The following is a 21,863-nucleotide window of genomic DNA, read 5'->3' on the forward strand; positions in this document are numbered from 1 at the left end:
ACAGCTGCTACCAGGAGGAGGACCAGGTATTCATCCTCATGTGGACGGGAGTCTGTCACGATTCTAGGGAGTCTGGCAGAACTGGTACGAAGATCAAGGGAAGTCTCCTGATATGGGGCCAAGGGAAGCACATTCCTTCCCGCACCGTGCCCCATCTCACTCAGGCTCCTGGCCCCCACCCAGAGACCCCGTCCCCAACCCAAGTCACAGGATGGTCCAGCCTAGGAAGTGCCTCCCACCCATTCGAGAGCACCAGCAGGGCCCAGCGGCATGAGACCAGCACAGTGCAAGAAAGCCCCTGAATGTTATACTGTCCTTAGCACCGCAGGCCGTGAAAGCAGCCCAGGACCTGCATCTTGAACCCAAACAGGATGACTGCCTGCTAAAATTAAAAATTTGAACATAATAGCCTGTCTGGGATACAATTAAAAAGAAAAATCACCCATCACACCGGGGAAATCAGGGAAGAACCCAACAACCAGGAAAATCACATCTAGAAGAAGAAAAATTTTTAAGAAACACAGAACTGAACTGAATGAAGATAAAAATACAAAATATCAAATTATGTGGTCTGCAGGTAACAGTGCTAAGAGGAATATTTACAGCACATCAGAAAAGAGGGAAGGTCTCAAATCAATCATCTAAGTTCCTACCTCAGGAAACTAGGAAAAGAAGGGCAAAATAAACTAAAACAAGCAGAAAGAAGGAAATAAAGTCAAGAGCAGAAATCAATGAAACTGAAAACAGGAAAACAACAGAGGAAATCAATGAAACAAAAAAGAATAGTTCTTTGGAAAATTGATAAAATTGCAAGATGGACAAAAATAGAGAAGACACAAATGACCAGTATGCAATGGGGGCTATGATGGTTAATTTTATGTGTTAACTTGACTGGGCTTAGGGATGCCCAGTTAGCCCGTTAAATGCTATTTCTGGGTGTGTATGTGAGGGCATCTCTGGAGATTAGCATCTAATTCAGTAGACTGAGTAGAGATCCGCCCTCACCAATGTGGGTGGGCATCAGCCAATCCGCTGGGGTGGGGTCAGAGAGAAACAAAAAGATGAAGGAATGGTGGATTCACTCTCTCTTCTTGAGCTGGGATGTCCTTCTCCTACCCTCGGACATTGGACTCCAGGGCTGATACCAGTGACACGCCACCCCACACCCCTCCCCGTTCTCAGGCTTTTGCAGTTGGACTGAATTTATACCAATGACTATGGTTTTCCTGGTTCTCCAGCTTGAGAAATGCAAATCATCGGACTTCTCGGCCTTCATTACTGCAGAGCCAATTCCTGTAATAAATCTCCACTTACATTTTTCTCTCTCATATATTCTGCTAGCCCTGTTTCTCTGGAGAATGCTGACTAATAACAGGGCTACAGAGTCTGAGGGCATTTCAAGGATACTAAGGGAATGCTACAGACAACTTAATGCTCATAAATTCAGCAACTTTGAAGAAACGGACAATTACTTGAAAATTGAAATCTACCAAAAATTCAAACAAGACGAAATAGATAATATGAATAGTCCTAAAACCATGAAAGAAATTGAATTTGTAACTTAAAAAAAAAGCTTCCCCAAAGAAGTCTTCAGGCCCAGATAGTTTCACTGGAGTTCTACCAAGTACTTAAAGTAGAATTAACATCAATTTTAGACAATCTCTTTCACAAAATAGGAGAAAACACTTCCTAACTCATTTTAGGAGACAAGAAATACCCTGATACCCAGACCACGCAAAGATAGTACCCAAAACAAACAAACAAAAACTACAGACCAATATCTCCCATGAACATAGGCACAAAAAAATCTAAAATATAAGCAAATCAAATCCAACAATGTATAAAAAGAATTATACATCATGACCAAGTAGAATTTATTCCAGCTATGCAAGGGTGGTTCAACACTTGAAGATCAATGTAACCCACTACACCAACAGACTAAAGAAGAAAAATTATATATCAATTGATACAGAAAAAGCATTTGACATAGCCCATCAGCCATTCAGATTAAAAAAAAAAAACTTCTCAGCAAGTTAAAATAAACTTGATAAAAATCATGTACAAAAAAGCCTTACAGCTAACATCACCCTTGGTGGTGAAAGACTGAATGCTTTCTAAGATTGGGAACAAGGCAGGGATGCCTGTTCTCAACAGAAGCTCCCCTCCCCTGCCCTTTTTTCAAACAGTACTGGAAGTTCTAACCCCTGCAATAAGGCAAGAAAAATAAGTAAAAAGCAGATGGACTTCAGAATGAAAGCATGAGGAACTCCACTGACCAGCTCCCCAGTGAAAACTGGTGAAAATTATAAAACAGGCAAACATTTAAAGCTCCTGGAAAGGGTCTGAAGGGCAAATAGGTGAAGAAATAGCTATTCAAGATCTATGCTGGGAATTTCCTGGCGGTCCAGTGGTTAAGACTTTGTGCTTCCACTGCAGAGGGAGTGGGTTTCCCCCGGCTGGGGAACTAAGATCACACATGCCACGTGGCACAGCCAAAATAAATAAATAAATAAATAAAATAAATCTATGCAAATTTACAAAGAAAGCAGAGTCTAGAGTATTTGAGAATCCACCTTGTGCAGAGTGGTGCAGCCAAAAACACAGGGCCCCTCACCCCCTGCCCCTACCCTGAGGGGATGAAGGGCTTTGGCACTTCTTATCCTGCCCCCAGATACCCGCTGCTGGAGCTGAACCCCAGGCAAGTATGGCTAAGAGGCGGGGCTCCCTTCTGTTTAGCCCCCACTTGTGGGAGAGAGACTCTACTTCACCAAAATTTAGAAATTTTGTGTTTCAAAGGCCACCATCAAGAAAGTGAAAATATAGCCCACAAAATGGGAGAAAATATTTGCAAGTCATTTATCTGATAAGGGACTTGTTTCTAGAACGTATTAAGAACTCTTACAACCCAATAAGACAACCTAATTAAAAACTGGACAAAGGATCTGAATAGGTATTTCTCCAAAAATTCTATGTAAATAGGCCATAAGCACATGAAAAGATATTAGTCATCATGGAAATGAAAATCAAAACCACAGTGGGATAGCCCTTCATACCCACCAAGATGACTAGAATAAAACAATTAGATAAGTGTTCCGCATCCCTAGCCATTAGGCGAATGCAAGTGAAAAGGCATCACTCCGTACCCACCAGAATTGCTGCAGGAATCCCTGAGAACACCAAGGGCTGGCAGGGACGTGGGGAACTTCACTGCCCCTCACATTGCTGGGGGGACTGTAGCATGGTACAGCACCCCCGGCAAACACTGTGGCAGTTTCTTAAACAATATATAAATCCCATACGACCCAGCAGCTGTATTCCCGGGCACTTATCCCAGAGAAATGAAAGCTTAGGTTTACACAAACACCCACACACAGGGCTGAATCAGTCTAACAGCAGTAACAAGGAAGGACCTACTGGATGAAACGCCACAGAACGGTGCCTGTGAAGAAACCCGATATCTAAAGGTTATATACTGTATGATTCCTCTATAGAACATTCTCCAAGTGACAAAACAGAAATGGAGGACAGGTTGGCAGTTGCTGGTTAGCTGAGAACAAGGTGGAGGTATGAGCATAACGGACAACATGAGGCGTCCTGGTGGTGATGCACGTGTCCTGCATGTGGACCTTTATTCCCATCAGTGTCCTGGCGTGACATGTGCCAGCGTTCTACAAGATGTCACCTTTGGGGAAACTGGTAGGGGCACAAGGGACCACTGTAGTTTCTTACAACTGCAGAGAACCTGTTAAAGTATGTCAGATAGAAGCCTGAGATCCTGGTGAATAGGACGAGCTCCTTCCTCAGTGGGAGCTCCCAGAGGCGCCCCCCCCCACCCAAACTGGCTCAGCACCCACACGCTTGTCCATACTGGCCCTTCACTTTGGAGTGCCCTCCCTGCTCCCTCATCTTGCCTGGGCTTGGAGTCAGCAGCTTCAGAAAGCCATCTTGGCTGCTCTTCTCTCTGGGTGAAGAACCCCTGCTAGCCTGTGCAAATGACAAGGACCCATGTCCTGTGAGCTGGTGCCCTATGGTTCCCCCTCTACCCCGATGCCTGTGTGACTCACTTTCTGAGGGACCGCTTTGGAGGGAGCGGGGAACAGCTGGGATGGGGGCCCACAGGGGTGAGATGGCCCTTCTCCTCTGCTCAGCTCCACTCACACCAGCCTCTCTCCACTCTGTACTGCTGGAGACACATGACACTGCCCTGTCCCCAGCAAAGTCTCCTGTGAGGGACTGGAAGAAAGCCTATTTTTTTTTTTTTTGGCCATGCTGCGTGGCTTGTGGGATCTTAGTTACCCAACGAGGGATTGAACCCTGGCCCCCAGCTGTGGAAGCATGGAGTCCTAACCACTAGACGGCCAGGGAGTCCGGAGAATGCCTATTTCTTTCCAGCATCTGGGGGCGCTGCTGCTGGTGTGGTGAAGGGGCCCGGGCTACACAGGCAGATGGTTCCCACAGTGGCAGCATGACACCACGGCACTCTGGTCCGGGTGTAAGGATAGCAAGGGGTCTCTTCTGGCCCCAGTGTCAGTCAAGTGCACGCCCGTCTTCTACTCAGAGCCAGTGCCTCCTGAGTGACTGGCCTCATGCCACGTGGCAGTGTAGGCCGTCAGGGTCCCTCACTCACCCAAGAGCATCGGATGGGAGGGGACCTCCCAGGACGACTGTCATCAGTAACCACACCATGATTAGAACCCCAAGCCACGCACTGAAAACCCAACTGGCCTCCCCTGGGAAGGTCCTCGTGCGCCGAGGTTCAGCACTGCAGGACTTAGCCTGTGCTGGGGCTGACTGCCAGCCCTGAGCAACAGGCCAGCCGTGCACGAATGTACACGAGAAGGGTCCTCCGTGGCTGGCAGAGAAGCTGGTGCAGACAGGCAGCTGATTAAAGATTTATTACCCATGAAAGAACGACCTGCCACTCAGAGATGCTGGCCACCAGCCCACTTCCGGCCAAGGTCCCGCACTGAGGTTTGTCCTCGAGCGTGCCACCTCTGGCCCACCCAGTGCTCGTGGCTAGGCCTCCAGGGGAGTCCGGCCCCCTGGGCACAGAGTCCTTGCTACGGGACAGGTTACTTGGCCAGCTCCTCCGCCACTGCTTTGCGCATCTTGTCCTTGAGGTAGGCGCTCTTCTGCCATTCAGACTTGAGTTCCAGCCACTCATAGTATGGGACCTGGGGAGGCAGGAGACAAGTCAGGGCAGGCGGGGACCCTTGTCCCGCCTGCTGCCCTGCACACCACACCCCCGGCCTCCAAATCCCGAAGGAAGAAGCCCACGGAGCTGCTGCAGCATGGGTGGGGAAGAGACCCTGACTTGGTCAGTGCTCAGAGCTGCAGGGGCCCACGACTACACGGGACCAAGAACAGCCTCTAGATTTTAAAAGTTGTACCAAAAGCAAAACAGAAAACTCAACAGGAGAGTCACTCATGCGACTCTCTGAGCCCTTACAGGACAGCCTGCTCCCGTGGCAGAAGTCTCTGCAGTGAAAAGCTGGAGCCAGGCCCCAGCGCCGGAGCACAGCAGAGCCCTGGATGAGGCACACGTCGGCACTCAGACCTGGGCACCTGGCTGGTCTTACCCCTTCTAAGAGGCCCTGGCTGTGGAGGTGGGAACAGTGCCTACGGCATCAGATACTTAAAAGCTGTGTGACGCTGGGAAAGATCCAACACCCTTTCAAGCTTCCCTCTTCTCACATGTGAAGGGGGAATCCCAACACGGCTGACCTCCAGAGCTGGGGTCCGCGTGAGCACTGACTCCTCCTATTACCCGACTGGGCCGGGGGCTTTTCCCTGTGCAGTCACCGCCCACCCAACAGATACTCACATCGACCAGCAGGAAGCCGGCGGCCAGCAGGTGGCGCCGGGCCATCACGAAGCGCCCCAGTAAGTCTTTGCTTCGGCTGTTGAAGTTGGGGAACTCCCAGCGCAGGAAGGCCAGCCTGCAGGGAGAGGGGCGCTGTGGGTGCTGACAGCTCTCCCAGGCCCCTGGAGGGAAGAGGAAATGCTGAGGAGCCAAGTGCATGTGGCCCCCAAGGGTTGTGTGGTTGCTCACCTCTTGGCCCCCGGGGGTAGTGGCTGGCTGCCAGAGGGCAGGGCGAGATGAGGGGCCACAAAGGCCCTCAGGGGCAGGAGCTGGCTGTCGGTGTCCAGCAGCACCTCAGCATCTAGGGAGAGCACGGAATGAAAACGTGTTGGGGACTGTCCCTTGGCGTCCAACTGGGCTGACAGCCCCGCCCCTATGATGGATGAACAGAGACCCTGGAGAGCAGAGGGGGCAGGTTTAGAACAGTCCCCAGGTGGGACTGCTGGGAGGGGAAGGGGGAGGGGGAAGGGGGAGGGGGAGGGCCCTCACCCAGAACCCAGCCATACTGCGTGGCCACCATGAAGCTGCCCTTGTCGGCACTCTCCAGCAGCCCCTTCAGCGTCTCCTGCAGCTCCTTCTGCAAGGGGGTCACCTTCCTGTCAAGGGCCGAGGGCCTGGGGACCAAGGCTGAGGCTGGCAAAAGGGGGCCCGTGTACTCGGGGTGCTCCAGCTGGGCAGTGGCATTGATATGGAGCAGCTTCTGGAAGGTGCTTTGATCCTTTGGGGACTCACCACCTAACAGGAAAGGATGGAGAGGAGAGGGGCTGGTGGAGGGCCAGGAGGAAGAGAATGGAGGGACACGGGGGCCAGGTGGGAGAGCCAGAGGCACCCCCTCACCCAAGTCTCACCCTGGACTCTGGGTCAGGAGCAGTGGGAAGAGGGTTTGCCGGTCACCCACTAGGAGCGGACAGAGGAGCAGATGCTGGGTGAGCCCGGGCCCGCCTGGTCTCCCCAATGGTGAGCGGAGCCCCAAGGCTCCCAGGCTCCCTCCTGGCTCAAGGCTGGGGCGGTACTTGGGATGGGGCGGGGGGCGGGCGGGGAGAGGGATGCACAGTGGGCTTGCCACCACTCAGGAGAGGGAGGAATACCGCCCACCGCTCACCTAGAAACTGGGTGTGAAACTCAGGGTGGAGCACAGCTTGCAGCTCGGCCTCCAGCGCCTGCTGCAGCACACACAGGGCCCACACCACGTCCACCTGCACGGCTGGCTCCAGGCCCGCCAGCTCTGACCCCAGCTTCTCATGCACCTGGGCAAGGACGGGGTGGGGTGGGGAAAGCAGGTCTGCTCAGTGGCCGCAGGCATCCCTGGGCAGGCAGCAGCTGGAGCTGCCTTATGACCTGGCCACGCTGAGGCCCAAGGGGGTGATGGGGAGCAACGCTGGCCAAGGGGCTCTTGGTCAGGCTTGGGGCACCCCTGGTGGAAGGTACCAGAAACCCTCCTCATCCCTTAGGCCCAATCTGGACAGCAGCTGGGTTCCCCCCGCTGCCCCTCCCACTGGCAGGGACCTATGGCACAAAACCACGTCTCCTGCACAGGGGACGTATTTCTGGCCCTGACAGGAGTTAGAGATTATGAAAGAGGAAGCAGCTGGCCGGCTGGGGCAGTGCCCACCGCGGGGCCCTAGGGTCATACCCAGTCCACTCACAGGACGCTCTCACCCCTGCAAGTGGATTGAGGTCTCTGAGCCCCAACAGGGCGTTCAGGGAGCACTAGGAAGCAAGAGCAAGGGTCCCCCAGCCCTACTGCACAGCGAGCCGTCGGATGCACTCCTGACCCTTGGCTGCCATGCTGGGTTTTGCGTGTTTCGTCCCTAGACAATCCCTGGGACGCCTGGCTCTAGCCACTCCCTCCACGCCCCCATGGCAGGCCTTCTTCCTTACTGCCTACCTGGGGCCCCTCAGCACAAATCCGGTCTCTTCCCTCCCTCCCACTCAGTCCCGAGCTGCTCCGAGGAGGGCTGAGCATCCGAGGCAGGGGGAGTGTAGGAGCTGGGGGCGTGAAGACTGTACCAGGCTGAAGAACGGGTCCTCCCGTTCTGGGTGGAAGTTCACACGGGCGAAAGCCAGGAGCATGTTGTACAGGTGTGGCAGAGTGACGCTCTGGGCTCTGTCCAGGACATGCTGGGCCGGTCAGGTAGGACAGAAAGGCCGGATGAGAGGGGCCCGGTGGCCAGTGCCCCGTGCAGACCTGGCCCTCCCCCAGAGCCCATGAGCTCCTAGCCCTAAGGGGTAATTTACACAGGGCAGTGGTCAGAGGGCCAGACCCTATCCTCCCAGAGGCAATCACACACACAAAAGGCCGCTGACAACAGCTTTAGAAATACTCCTCAGCCTACAAACACAGTTTCAACCTGTTGCACATAAACCGAAGTGCAAACATCCTCTTTCTTCACAACTCCATTCTGGGGCAGCTGGAAGTTTAGGGAGAGTTCTGAGTGGATTTTCAGCCTCGCTGTCTACACTGCTCCCCACACAGCTACCCAAAGACAAACAAAAACTCCTACAAAGTTTGGTGAAAGAATGGAAAAAACCATTTTCAACTACATTTTCTTTCACTACTAAATCGTATCATTTCTCTCCAAATAAGCCAGAATAAAGACTCCATGTTTGCCACCAGGAAGTGTTTCCAGGCAGGAGGGGCCTCCCTGATGAAACGACCAGGGAGCCGGCTAAAGCAGGGGGTCAGGCACAGAAGGCCCTCAAAGCCAGGCCTCAGGTCTGCACCCCAGCTCACCTGGGCAAAGGCCTCAAACAGGGGCAGATTGAGCCACTTAAGGAAGGCAAAGGACTTGGTGCAGCGGGCCACCTCGCTGGACGTCAGGCTAGGAGTGTGGGGCAACAGGTCTGCAGCCAAGCGCTGGAACACCTGCGTCTGGTGGAAGCCGAGTTTGCCTTGGGGACAGAGCCCGAGATTTAACTGGTGAGGACTGGCAAGCCACCCTCAGGCCCACCCCGCCACCCACCCTGGTCTCAAGGAGTAAGAGCTTGGTGTCTGTAACCAAATGTATCCCTGAGGCCCAGCAGAGAGGATCAGGGCCCATGAGTCACAGTGTTTCTGTGGCAGCCTTTTAGGCCAGTGCCCGCCACGGGTGAGGCAGGCACCGAATCTGACACAGCTGCGGCCAGAACTCAGCCCCCGCCCCCCTCTGCTCTCCGTGCACAGGGCTCACCATAGGCGTAGGCCAGGTCCAGGAGGACGCCTTTCGTCAGGGGGAAGGGCTTCTGGACCAGGTGGTAAGAGATGGCCCGCAGCAAGGGCACCGACCGCCGCTTCTGAGCTGCCAATGTCACCAGCACCTTCCGCAGCTCCTCAGGGCCAAACTGCTCCACCAGCTCCAGGCACTGTCAACCACAGCCGGCAGGGGTCAGCTCGATGGCCCGAGGGCCAGGGGTCCCATGCGGTGCAGGCCCTGCGAGACAGTAACTGGGCCTGAGCTTACTAAACACAGGCCCCATCTGTGCAGGGCCTGCCCCCATTCCCACCCCAGGGAGCCCCCAGACCGGGGCGCCATGTCCGCAGCCAAACTTATCCCCAGGTCCCAGGGCAGGGGACCCGGGGCCCATGAGCTGTGGAGCTTGCTGTGGCAGTCATCTGGGCCAGCCCCCGCTACCACGGGAACAGGGGCTGAATTTGACTTGACTGCAGGGCTGGGGGTGGAGCGGGGGGGGGCGGGGACAGGCGAGGTATCTCTAGGAAGCACTAGCCAGAGGCTGAGCCACTGGGGTGGCCCAGGACACACTTCAGGAGCTGCCGGCCATGCCACCTCCAGGTTACGTGCAAGACGCATTTTGGAGGAAGACAAAGGAGTGGGGTTCAGGCTCTGCACCCCCTGGATCCTCAGAGGAGCCAGTGGGTGCGGAGAGCTGCCTGCAGCTGTCTGAAGCGCCAGTTCCTCCAGTGCCATGCCCCCGACTCCGGACAGAAGCTGCCAGGGCTCTCGGTCCCAGTACCTTGTCCTCCAGGCGGGTCATCAGAGACTCAGAGAGGAGCCCCGTCTTCATCATCATGGCCACCACCATGCGGCTGTCATCGATTTCTGCCCAGCGCCGCTCCAGGTGCACAAGCAGCTCAGCCAGCAGCTCCCGGGAGCCCTGCTCCTGCATGTAGGTGGCGCTGGACTCGGCCAGGAAGGCCAGGTGCTTGTACTTCAGCCTGCGCATGCGCCAGCGGACCTCCTGCTCCACCGATCGCAGCTCCTTGGAGGTGGCGGGAAGTCCCAGCGCATAGAGGCTCCGGAGCAGCTTCACGAGGGTCCCATGCCAGACTGCAGTTATCTGGGCGGGGGGACACAGGCAAGGTCACACCTGGGACCCTGCTGACCCTGTGCTGTTTCAGAGCAGGCCAAGGCTCTGAGCTGGTGGCTGCCTCCCTAGAGGCAGCTCCCCACCTGTCATCTTAACGGGCGCACCAGGCTGCTCCTCACAGCCTGTCTGGGCCAGCAGGCCCACCACAGCGCCCCCTGCAGGGCGTGTCTCCAGGCCTCAGAGGAATACGGGGGCCACTCACGGAGCCCTCTGGTCCCGCCCCCAGGGAAGGCAGTGTGCGGTAGCTGAGCAGGGCTCTGTTGTCTGCTGCGCTAAGGCTCTTAACTCCGCCACTCTGCAAGTCTCCTGAGCCCTCATCTGTGAAATGGGGCTGCACTGCTGAGAGGGGGAGCTGAAATCACACACACGACGTGAGGGGCAAACAGAAAAGCTGTTGTTGTGTGAAAGGCCGGGCAGAAGGAGAAAAGTATGCCCTCATACTTGGGACCTCCCTGGCGGTCCAGTGGTTAGGACTCTGTGCTTCCACTGCAGGGGCCGGGTTCAATCCCTGGTTTGGGGAACTAAGATCCCACAAGCTGCGTGGTGCAGCAAAACAAAAAAAAAAGTATGAATTTGATCTCAGTATCACATGAGCCCCCAGTGGCTCCTGCTTTTTCTACAGATTTCCCAGAAGTAGGAGGGCTCTTTAAAAGAAATCTTGTTCACCACTCACGTTTCTAAATACTTTGTTCCTGGTTCATTACTAGCTTGTAATTTTGTTACAGTGTAATTTGTTACAATAGAATTTTGTGATTGTAATTTTGTAATTACAATTTTGTAATTTTGTTCCAAACGTCCAGTCTTGTCTCTAAAACTTACTTCAATTTGTGTGTAAAATGTTCAGTGAATAACTAAAATTATAGTCTTAGAAAAAGAAGGGATCTACTTAATTTTTGAGTTATATTCTCAGTAAGAAGTAAATCTGTACTGTGACCCGCACACACACACTTAACTAAGACAAAAAGTTCCACGAAACACTTCCCTTACTACATGTGAATTGTTTTCTACATTACTCTATTTCATTAAAAACACTTGGCCACTTCTACTACACTTTCATAACCTACAGTTTGAAAAAATTCATTTAATGTGACCCCTTCCTTGAGCTGTGAGTCTCCTCCTCATCATCCCTGACAAGTGGACACAGGGTCTCGCCCTTCTGGAGCAGCCAGGGTGAGGGTCTGTACCTCTTTGCCGCGCCCCAGGCCCTCTGGCTCCAGCAGACCCCACGGAGCCACGGGAAGGGTCTGCATGAAGGGAGTCCTTCCTCACACGGAACACAAACTGGGTAGAGTCCTGCCCCCAACCCCTGCCACACACAGGTCCCTTCTCTCCACACTCCACCTTTAAGCACCTGATCAGATAACGCCCATGGCCAGCTCAAGTTTCTGACATCCTCCGCTAATCACCCCTCATCTCCTCCAGCTTCAAGAGTGTATCCCCCATCAGCCAGACACTGAGTGGGGCTATGCAAGCCAAGACTGCAGGGCGAGGGGGGAAGCAAGCCCCCGATGCACTGAGAAGAACCGTGCTCAATCCTTGTGCTTCTATTTACTGTGTCTGCGTTGCTTGTCTGTAAGATGAGGACAGAAATATTCACCTAACAGACCGGCTGTGAGGATTAACAAAAGAGAAAGCAGACCTAATTGGGAAGGAAATCCAAAAAAGAGTAGTTATATGTATTCGAATAGCTGATTCACTTTGCTGTACAGCAGAAACTATGGTGTAAAGCAACTATATTCTAATAAAAATTAATTTTAAAAAAAGAGAAGAAACACATTAGAGTACTTTGGAATCTATAAAATGAAAAAATACCACAGGACGTGGAGGGCCTGAACACACAGCAGAGCTCCTGTCTACACCCGGAAAGTGACTGGATGCTTTGGACTCTGGGGCCTCTGCTGTTTTCTGCTTGTTGAACCTGCAGGAAGGGCTCTCGAACCCACCTGGCTGTTGACAAGATGGAGAAGTTGCTGAAAGCGGGCATCCTGTAGAAGCAAGGCTTTGTCTTTCGGCTTCTCAGACAGCAGGCGAGAGAGCTGGATGAGCGTGAGGGCGGCGTGGTTCTGGTGCAGACAGTGACCACCACCCAGAAGCTCCAGGAGCTCCTCTGGCCTGGTGGCCTTCTCGATGAGCTGGTCCACCTCCTGGCGCTCAGGGTAGGGAGTAAACACCTGTTCCTTCTCCACAAGCTCTGACAAAGGACCTGGAAGGCGGGAGCTGGATGAGGTAGCCGAGGAAGTCAGAAGCTTCTGGGCTCCCCGGGCGAGTCTGAGCTGGCCAACCGGGGACACGGCAGGGGCCAGACGGGTGGCCTCCCTCAGGAGGCACGAGCATCGCTTCACCAGCCGAGCAGCCATGGCGGCCTGGGGGGCGGGAAGAGAAGCCTCCTAGCAAGTGACTCCAGAGCCCTGAAGAGAAAAAGGACAGAGAAGGGAGTGGTGCAGAGGCAGTTCCCGACTTCCAAACACAACAGAAGAACCAGATAAATGAAAGGGAGTCACAAGGACTTCCCTGGTGGTGCAGTGGTTAAGAATCCGCCTGCCAATGCAGGGGACACGGTTCGATCCCTGGTCCGAAAAGATCCCACATGCCATGGAGCAACTAAGCCCACGCGCCACAACTACTGAGCCTGCGCGCCACAACTACTGAGCCCGCATGCCACAACTACTGAAGCCCGTGCGCCTAGAGCCTGTGTTCCGCAACGAGAAGCCACCGCAATGAGAAGCTCACGCACTGCAACAAAGAGTAGCCCCCGCTCGCCGCAACTAGAGAAAGCCCGCGCGCAGCAACGAAGACCCAACACAGCCAAGAATAAAAAAATTAAATAAATTTAATAAAAAAAAAAAAAGAGTCACAGCCACACTCCCCATAAGCCAGCCCAAACCTCTCCTTCCTGACCGACCATGCACATGCAGCGGCGTTTTCCGAAGCAAAAATCTCAGAGGGCTTCTGTTTCAGTACATAATACAACCAAATATCAAGACCTAGGAGCATCACAGCTTGGGCTGGAGGGTTTCCAGTCCTGGCTGTAGAATCACCTAGGGAATGGTTCAACACCTCAGAATCCCAGGCCCGACCCAAGACCTCTTGAGTGGGAGTCTCTGCACACAGGGCTTGAACAGCGTTCCCCCCAACCTTTTTTTTTTTTTTTGAATTTATTTATTTATTAATTTATTATTATTATTTTTTTGGCTGTGTTGGGTCTTCGTTTCTGTGTGAGGGCTTTTTCTAGTTGCGACAAGCGGGGGCCACTCTTCATCGCGGTGCGCAGGCCTCTCACCATCGTGGCCTCTCTTGTTGCGCTCCAGACGCGCAGGCTCAGTAGTTGTGGCTCACGGGCCCAGTCACTCCGTGGCATGTGGTATCTTCCCAGACCAGGGCTCGAACCCGTGTCCCCTGCATTGGCGGGCAGATTCTCAACCACTGCACCACCAGGGAAGCCCCCCACTTTTTTTTAATTTTAAAAAGTACGCAGGATTAAAAATTATTGACTTATGGAGACAATGAGACAGAATATTTTAAATAAGACTACTCATGGAAAACCCTGGACATATAATCCATATATACATCCCTCAGCTTCTGTGGATATTATTTTAATACTTATAGACGTGTGAGTGAGCCTCCCCAAACCAACCTACACTATTACTCACCGACCTACAAAACACACACACACACACACACACATGCTTTCTAAGAGCAAACCTCCTGAACGAATCATAAAAAGCACTTCACAACATGGCCCAGAACTATCTTCCCAGTTTTACCTCTTTTTCCTCCCTGGAACACACCCTCATTCTAAACAGGCCTTGCACTTTCATTACACCTTGGCAGGGCAGGGCAAGACCTACTGCCTCGTTATTTTTAACCCCCTTTCATAGGGCTCGGAAAATCACCCCCCATCTTCCCGCACCCAGACAAAAAACGTTACCTCCTCCAAGAATGTTACATATCCTGATGCAGCTGCTTTTAACAACTCTGTCCTGCTCACCAGCGTGAATAAATGACCTGGGTAAGGCACACCGCTGGGGCACGATAAAAGGCGTTATAACCTGGGCCTCCCTCCTGCCAAAGCAGAGAACGTGTTTGACCTTCGATTTCCCATAACTTGGTCTGGGACATTTTATTTTTACGTGAGCTCACTGTTGCAGCTGTAGAAAGCTTAGAGTAACTGTACATAAAGCAAGAGACTCAGAGAGGGGGAACACCGACCCAAGCGTAACATCCACCATCCACAGAGCCCCAACGGCGGGGAAGCACTGAAAACGTTCCCGACTAAAGACCGTCCTACGAGCTAGCGAGGAAAACAAGTTCAGAAGCCCAACTGGGATTTGTGGAAACACCAACCCAGAAGTTCGGCCCTCAGACGCAGAAAGAGAACGACTTGCACGAAGGCCAACCAGCGACAGCGCGGAGGACCAGTGCGGGGCTCGCAGGCCGCCACGCGGGACCTCGGAAAAGGGGCGCGTGCGCACGAGCAGGCGCGGCTCTGAACCGGGCCCGCTCCCACCCCCGTGCCCCCCGTCCCCCACCCCTACCCCCTGCGTCCCAGTGCGCCCTCCCGGTCTCCTCTCCCGGCCACGCCCCCATGCCTTCAGGACCTAAGCTCCTCAGGACCCTCTTTCCCCGGCCCGGAGACCTACGCCGCCGCCGCCGCCGCCGCCGCCGCCGCCGCCGCAAGCGCCCCGCCTGACCTCCATACGCCCCAGCACAGCCCTCGGTCCACGCTGCGCGGCGCGCTCTTTTACGTCACTCAGCGCGCCGCCGGAAGCGAGGCTCGCCGCCCGCCGCCCAGCCGGAAATCAGTCCCGGTGCCTTTTTCCGACTGGGGCGGTGTTCGCTCAGGGCGCGGACTAGAGGAAGTGAGAGGCAGGTGTTGAGCAACTGCGGAAAAATGGGAGGGGCGGTGGGGAAGAAGAAAGTGTCCAGAAACGGAGGCTGGGAGGCCTGGGGGCCCTCTGGTCAGTACCCAGCCCTCATTCAGAGTATAGGAGGCGACGCTTTGTCGTCAGTGCGTACTTCCCTCCACCTCCCAGCCCCGCGCCTTACCCGCGGGCTTCTCACAGCCTCTAGAGAAGCTCCGGCTGTAGACTGCCCAGGGCTGGGCTGTGACACGGTGGGAAGGCCTCTCAGCACGGGTGTGCGGAAATGTAGGCACAAATTGCCTAGATCTTGCAGTTTTTCCAAAAAAGAATCTAGGATTCTGGAATTCTATGTGCAGTCTCTTGATTTTTAAATATTGACGTTTACTTGTAAAAGAAACTGCGGGGTAAGCCAAGCAAGATGTACCTGAGTTGTGTATGTGGACTTGATTTATCATTCTTCCTGCACGACTTTTTATTTCCATGGAATTAAGAATTGCTTTGTTTTTTGGCATAAGATTCCAGGGACCTGCCTGGGGGTTTATTTATTTTTATTTTAGTTTTTAAAAATAAATTTATCTTTGGCTGTGTTGCTGCACGCGGGCTTTCTCTAGTTGCGGAAAGCGGGGGCTACTCTGTTGTGGTGCGTGGGCTTCTCATTGCGGTGGCCTCTCGTTGCGGAGCACGGGCTCTAGGTGCATGGGCTCAGTAGTTGTGGCTCGTGGGCTCAGTAGTTGTGGCTCATGGGCTCTAGAGCGCAGGCTCAGTAGTTGTGGCGCACGGGCTTAGTTGCTCCGTGGCATGTGGGATCTTCCCGGACCAGGGCTCGAACCCGTGTCCCCTGTATTGGCAGGATTCTCAACCCCTGCGCCACCAGGGAAGCCCTCCTTGGTGGTATAGTGGTTAAGATTCTGTGCTTCCAACGCAGGGGGCGTCGGTTCGATCCCTGGTCGGGGAACTAAGATCCCACGTGCCGCGTGGCTTGGCCAAAAAATTGAAAAAAAAATTCCATGTATTTGTCACAATTTCTGCCTCAGTCCTTCACCAGTTGTATAAATCTCTCAAGATGTTCAGACACTTCAGCTAGGTCACCAGTTTAATCTTACTGAAGAAGTCTCTTCCTGAGCCTTCTGACCTCCTATGTGATTATCACCGCTATGCTCTCAGCGCGAGTGTCATCCTGGGATCTCCCTTTACCATGTCCTCAGTATTCCTTTCGCTTCTCTTGATGCTAGCTCTCTCTCTTTTTTTTTTAATATATCCCACTTTTATACATATATATATATTTTATATATATATATATATATTTATTTATTTATTTATGGCTGTATTGGGTCTTCGTTTCTGTGCGAGGGCTTTCTCTAGTTGTGGCGAGCGGGGGCCACTCTTCATCGCGGTGCGCGGGCCACTCACCATCGCGGCCCCTCTTGCTGCGGAGCACAGGCTCCAGACGCGCAGGCTCAGCAGTTGTGGCTCACGGGCCCAGCTGCTCCGCGGCATGTGGGATCCTCCCAGACCAGGGCTCGAACCCGTGTCTCCTGCATTAGCAGGCAGATTCTCAACCACTGCGCCACCAGGGAAGCCCGATGTTAGCTCTCTTATTTTCTGTCCTTTATCTTATTTCTTGGGTTATGCCCTTGTTTGGGTGGAGCACATCCTTCAGTACCTCTGTGAGAAATGATGCAAAGGAGGTCAGTAAAGGCCTTGCAGGTCTGAAATGTCTTTATTATATCCTCCTGCTTGATTGGTAGTGTGGCTGGGTGTTTTAGAAATCATTTCCTGATTTTGAAGCCTTGCTTACTCTGTGAGACTCCAGCTTTCAAGCTTCTTGAGTTTATGTGGAGTCCAAAAATTGTACGTGAGGTGTTTTTTCGCCCGCCCTCCTTCCCTTCCTTCTTCCTTTTTCTTCCTTCCTGTTTCCTTCTCTCCTCCATTCTTTTCCTTTTTTTTTTAAAATTTCTAAAGTATGCAATCTAAATCTAAATCAATGAACAAAGGATGTTACAGCCATCAAGCCACTACAGCTGCACCTTGATGGTGAGCCCTGAGGGGACTCAGGATGGGAAAGAACAGGATACTGGCCCCGGATAAGGAATGATTTCAATGAGCCCAGACTAGCATCTTCTCATACATAAAAAGCGCGAAATTAATTAACTTGAGATGCCCGGTTTTCTTTAATTAACAGTAATCTTTTGTTGTTCTGACCACCTGGTTTTTGTTACAAAACTATATATCCTGGTTCCTCTTCAATACCTCTTCGGAGCAGTCCCTCAGAGCTGCCTCCCGGATTTGAAATCCTCAGAAAGTCCACCAAATCAAACAATTCTCAACTTTTAGGTTGTGCATTTTTTTCAGTTGACAGGAGCCAGTCCAATGAGACCACATATTACATGATTTCATTTATATGCAGTGTCCTGAAGAGGCAAGTCTGTAGACTTGAAAGTAGATGAATTGTTTCCAGGGGCTGGGGAGATGGGGGGTGGTGGTGTAACGGGGAGTGACTAAGGGGTATGGGGTTTCTTTTTGGGGTGGCAAAAATGTTCTGGAATTAGATAGTTGCACGATTAACTGAACGCATGATGAGCCACTGAGTACACATTAAAGAGCGAATTTTATGTTAGGTGAATTTTACCTCAATAAAGCTGTGATATTAAAAAGAAAAAGAACGGTGGGCTAAAAAGAAGGAACTCTAGCACATGAGTAGAGCATATTGGCAGTGAACCTCGCCATCAGGCCATTTTGTTGGGTAGCTACTGCTGTCATCTTCTTAGGTCTTTCCTCTTGGGCTGGTGAGACTTTGCAGAGGCATTTCCAGAGCTGCCAACATTTGGGGAGCCTGGCTGAGGAGGACAACTGGGTGGGGCGGAGTGGGTGGTCTCAGGTTTGAGTGTGTGTATGTTTCCTTCATTATTACTGTTGCTACGGAACAAATGAAGCAGTTTGCTTTATTATGCTCCTGGATGTTTTGAGGATGGCTTGTCTCTGCTGTACAATGACTGGGGCCTCCACTGGCACCACTCAAAGCTAGAGACAGTCTACCAAGAGCCCGCGTGTGCCAGCCTCTCTTGCTTAGCTCAGAGGTTCAACCGTGGGTGCTTCAGCAAACAAGGGAGACCCCGTTGCCTTTCATGACCAGCCTCAGGAAACACACAGGGTCTGCGTTCTCCATGGTGGAAGTGGCCACGGCCCCATCTAAACTCAAGAGGGGGTCTCTGACCTCAATTTCAAGGGGAGGAGTGCCCAAGGATTTGAGGCTGCATTTAGAACTGCCACAGTCACTCAGATTTTAGCAAGGTAAGCCCGCTCTCCCAGAGGGTTGAGGCAATTCATTCCAGATGCCCTCCACTACCCTCTCTGGAGAGAAACTTCTGGCCTTTTTTTGGTGGGGAGAGGTGTTGGAGAAAGGTGGTTACTCAGTTCTGTGGGTTTATTTATTTGGCTGCATCGGGTCTTAGTTGCAGCACATGGTGGGATCTTTGTTGTCGCGCGAGGGATCTTTTTTTTTAGTTGCGGCATGCAGGATCCTTTAGTTGCGGCATGCGGGATCTAGTTCCCTGACCAGGGATCGAACCCGGGCCCTCTGCATTGGGTGCGCGGAGTCTTAACCACTGTGCCACCAGGGATGTCCCCTTATTTCCTTCCTGATTCTACTTGCTAGCACCCTCCACCTTCCTCCTGACCCCAGAACTGCCTTACTGGTGACTTTGAGGGATGGAATGGCCTGGGGCAGGGATCTGACCTAAATGCCCTCCTCGGACAGCAAGGTCCTCGATGAGGAACAAGCCATGGGTCCACCTGGCAGGACATCAGGGCTGTAGGAGATGAGTTTGTCTCCTTCCCAGAGGGAGGGTGGAAAGGGGAGCCGGGATACCTCAGAGCTTTTCTCATCCAACACACTTGCTGACAGATGGAGAAACTGAGGTGCAGAGAGGTGTGGGGACTCGCCAACACCTGTTCCCATTCCAGTTGGAATCAGGGCCAGATGAGCTGGCAGATGACCGTGAGGCGGTTAGGGTACCAATTTGGTCCTACTACCTGCCCACCCTGTAACCTGGGCCGGGTACTGAACCTGCCTGGCTCAGTCTCCAGGTCTGTCAGAGTGCTACTTCAGGATGTGTGGTCAGGATGCAGGGATACAGGCCTCTGTCGGGAGCCCTCCGGATAAGGCCCTCACGTGGATACCCTCCCTCCCTTCCCTCTGCCTCCTTCCAGGCTGAGCCTCACACTCTTGCTACTGCCCTCTGCTAACAGCGTCTTCTCTCCTGAAGTTGTGCCTCAGCTAGATGAGCAGTCATCCTGGTGTGCCCACCATGGTCCTGCTTTTAGCACAGAAAGTCCCCATCAAGGGAGATTCCCCCAGTCCCAGGCCAACCAGGATGGCTCATCACTCTGTCCTCAACCTGCCCACTCTCTTTCCCCAGGTGGACTAAACCGCAGCCTGCCAGAAGCCCTGGTGCGCAGAAGAGCCCCGACACAGCACGTCCGAGGCTGCCAGCCAGGGCCTGCCGGCCAGGGTGGCCCTCCACTGGTGTCTGGAAACGTGGCTGCGAAACAGCTCCCTACACTGACAACAACTTTCCCGCTACGGTAAGAGTAGCCCCCCGTGCCCAAACTGGACAAGTAGCGCGCTGTGCTGGCACCTGCTTTCCCTCGGAGAGTCTGGAATTTTGGTACACGCTGGGCAGAGGGTGCCTACAAGACCAGCCCCTGATGAAACCCCTGGATGCTGAGTCTCTAACGAGCTTCCTTGGTAGGCGCTTCATGCCAGTGGTCCCAGCTTGTTGCCAGGGAATTCAGTGCCTCCAGGGTGACTCTATGGGGAGAGGTCTAGAAGTTCATGACTGGTCTCCTCCAGAGTTCACCCCATGGGCCTTTTTCTCTTTGCAGGTTTTGCTCTGTCTCCTTTGTTAGAATAAATCTTAGCCATGGGTGTGACTCTATGCTGAGTCCTTTTGGAGAATCATAGAACCTGGGGGGTGGCCGTGGGGACCCTGGACAAACCTGGCCAAGGGCTTTCCTCTCTCAGGAGAAGACTTTCCCTCAGGGCCTGGTAGCATTAATGCGTCTCCAGACCCCCGAGTAAGAGGAGGAATCAGACCTGGAGGCCGTCCCAAAGTCAGCCTGGCCCCAGCTCTTGCTGGGCACATGAACATGTCCTTTCTGCCCTTCTCTGTGTACAGGAAACTGAGGCCCAGGGAGGGCAGGACAGCGCAAGGGCACATGGAGAGTGAGCACCCAGGTCTCCTACAGCCACCCAAACCTCCCCATGCTTCTCCATCCTGGCCAGGGGCTCCCTCCCAGCTGGGCTAGGGTGGTGGACCTTCTGCCCTCCCGAATCCTGAACACGGCCGGCTTCCAGGGGCCCACAGCCCATGGAATGACTCTTCCAGCCTTCCCCCTTGCCCTTTCTTCCATCATGTCCATCCTTCTACCTTTCCATCCATCCCCCTTGCCCATCACTCCACCTTGCCCAGCCTTCCACCTTGTCCACCAGCAAGTCTTGCAGAGCCCTCCTGGTGCGGGGTGGAGAGGTACGCAGTATAGTGTATGGAGTGGGGCCTGGTGGTGGCAGCCTCTGGGCCAGGCACTGAGCCGTACTGATGGGGCCCTTCTTACAGCCTCTCCTGCCTTCCACCTGGGCTCCTGCTCTGGGGTCTGTAGGAACTGAGTACCTGTGCTGCAGGGGGCGGCCTCTCTGGGCATTGCAGGGGTGATAGAGCTATGGTGGGGCTAGGGGATCAGCCTCGTAGGGTGCTGGGAGCTCTGGGGTGGGCTGCTGTGAGCAAGCATCGAGAGGCGGTGCAGTGGGGAGAGAACCCCCTTCACAGCCCCTGGGTCTCTCTGGGATGGATGTCCAGCCCCTGAAAGTGACTATTAAAATACAGCGTGTTAACAGAAAATCTGAAATGACTGCCAGTGAAGATGGTTTATTACTCACAGTTCCCAGGAGAAGGAGGCACATCCCTCCATGAAGAGCCACACGGGGAAGCACAGGGTCAGCCAGGAGGTGGGGAGGTGGGGGGCAGGAGTGGGGAGAAACTGTGGGTAGGAGCCTTTACTGTGGTTTCCTTGGAAGGAGCTGGAGAGGCAGGATGAACAGGCTTATTAGGACCGGCTACTGTGAATAATGTCAGTGGGCTCTGGGGTGGAGGGGCTCCCCCTAGTGGTCTGGTCCCTGGCCTTGCACTGGGAGAGTGACCTGGAGTATAAGACCCCCTAGACGAGGTGGTGGGGGTGTGGTCTCCGGATTGGTTATTTTGCACCCCCAAGGAGGGGTGTGGGGGGCAGGAGGCTGAGCAAGGTGAGTCCGGCATATCGTCGAGGTGTCCAGTGTTTGCATGTAGGACAGATGTTAGAGCATGGAGTTTACAGAAGCTGGACACATGGTTAATGCGGAGACTGGGGCGTGATGAACATTCTCTGCAGGGGAGGAGTCCTCAGCATGGCGGGGCGGAGGGGGTGGGGTGTGGGGAGGCTGGTGAGCCTCCCACCCGGTTCCTTCTAAGCTCAAGTCGGGGTGGGCTGGGTGGTTCCAGCTGCCCAGGTCGGGCGCAGGGCCCGCCGGGGATCTTCCCTGGGTCCGGGCCCCGGCAGGAGCGGCAGCCCCGTCGAGGGGCTCAGCTCCATCTCAGACTCACCTCTCTCCCCAGAAGCTCTAACTGCACCTGCCCAGCACAGGCAGGGGTGTGGGAGGGTGTGCCCACTGTCCTCCAGCCTCCGGGCTTCCTGGAGGTACAATAGCACCGCACTGTGAGTCCCTTTGCGTGGTAGGTGTGGCTCCCTCAGGACCTGTAGACCCATCTTTCTCACACCCTGGAGTGGCCCTTTACCTGCCC

General features: G+C 53.7%; 2 protein-coding genes and 2 non-coding genes across 10 annotated transcripts; 1 reads left to right on the plus strand and 3 right to left on the minus strand.

Annotated features, from left to right (window-relative positions):
* Window positions 1–4,879: 4,879 nt before the first annotated feature.
* TBRG4 (transforming growth factor beta regulator 4) lies at window positions 4,880–14,927 on the minus strand. Of its 7 annotated transcripts, XM_036863515.1 has the most exons (12): window positions 14,767–14,784; window positions 14,097–14,230; window positions 12,112–12,576; window positions 9,815–10,138; window positions 9,034–9,205; window positions 8,598–8,755; window positions 7,874–7,984; window positions 6,966–7,110; window positions 6,353–6,598; window positions 6,053–6,164; window positions 5,825–5,939; window positions 4,880–5,174 (listed from the first exon to the last, which is right to left on the minus strand). In XM_036863515.1, exons 3-12 carry the CDS (start codon window positions 12,523–12,525, stop codon window positions 5,073–5,075), a joined length of 1,899 nt encoding a protein of 632 aa, XP_036719410.1. In that variant the 5' UTR covers window positions 12,526–12,576; window positions 14,097–14,230; window positions 14,767–14,784; the 3' UTR covers window positions 4,880–5,072. The 7 variants fall into 7 exon arrangements, with proteins under 7 accessions (XP_036719410.1, XP_036719412.1, XP_036719409.1 ...); XM_036863517.1 differs by lacking the exons at window positions 14,097–14,230; window positions 14,767–14,784 and adding an exon at window positions 14,860–14,927; XM_036863514.1 differs by lacking the exons at window positions 14,097–14,230; window positions 14,767–14,784 and adding an exon at window positions 14,809–14,915.
* Window positions 8,850–8,984, minus strand: LOC118901365. The gene has a single exon (XR_005021343.1). It is a non-coding gene; the product is annotated as a small nucleolar RNA SNORA5 (small nucleolar RNA).
* LOC118901367 lies at window positions 9,372–9,508 on the minus strand. Its single transcript, XR_005021344.1, has one exon. It is a non-coding gene; the product is annotated as a small nucleolar RNA SNORA5 (small nucleolar RNA).
* LOC118900567 (transcription factor GATA-6-like) lies at window positions 14,169–20,876 on the plus strand. Its single transcript, XM_036862963.1, has 4 exons — window positions 14,169–14,177; window positions 14,764–15,034; window positions 19,449–19,614; window positions 20,208–20,876. The coding sequence occupies exons 1-4, from the start codon at window positions 14,169–14,171 to the stop codon at window positions 20,335–20,337; spliced, it is 576 nt and encodes a 191-aa protein (XP_036718858.1). The 3' UTR covers window positions 20,338–20,876.
* The last annotated feature ends 987 nt before the right edge of the window (window positions 20,877–21,863 follow it).

The sequence above is a fragment of the Balaenoptera musculus genome, chromosome 9 (assembly GCF_009873245.2).
Source record: "Balaenoptera musculus isolate JJ_BM4_2016_0621 chromosome 9, mBalMus1.pri.v3, whole genome shotgun sequence".
Lineage (NCBI taxonomy): Eukaryota > Metazoa > Chordata > Mammalia > Artiodactyla > Balaenopteridae > Balaenoptera > Balaenoptera musculus.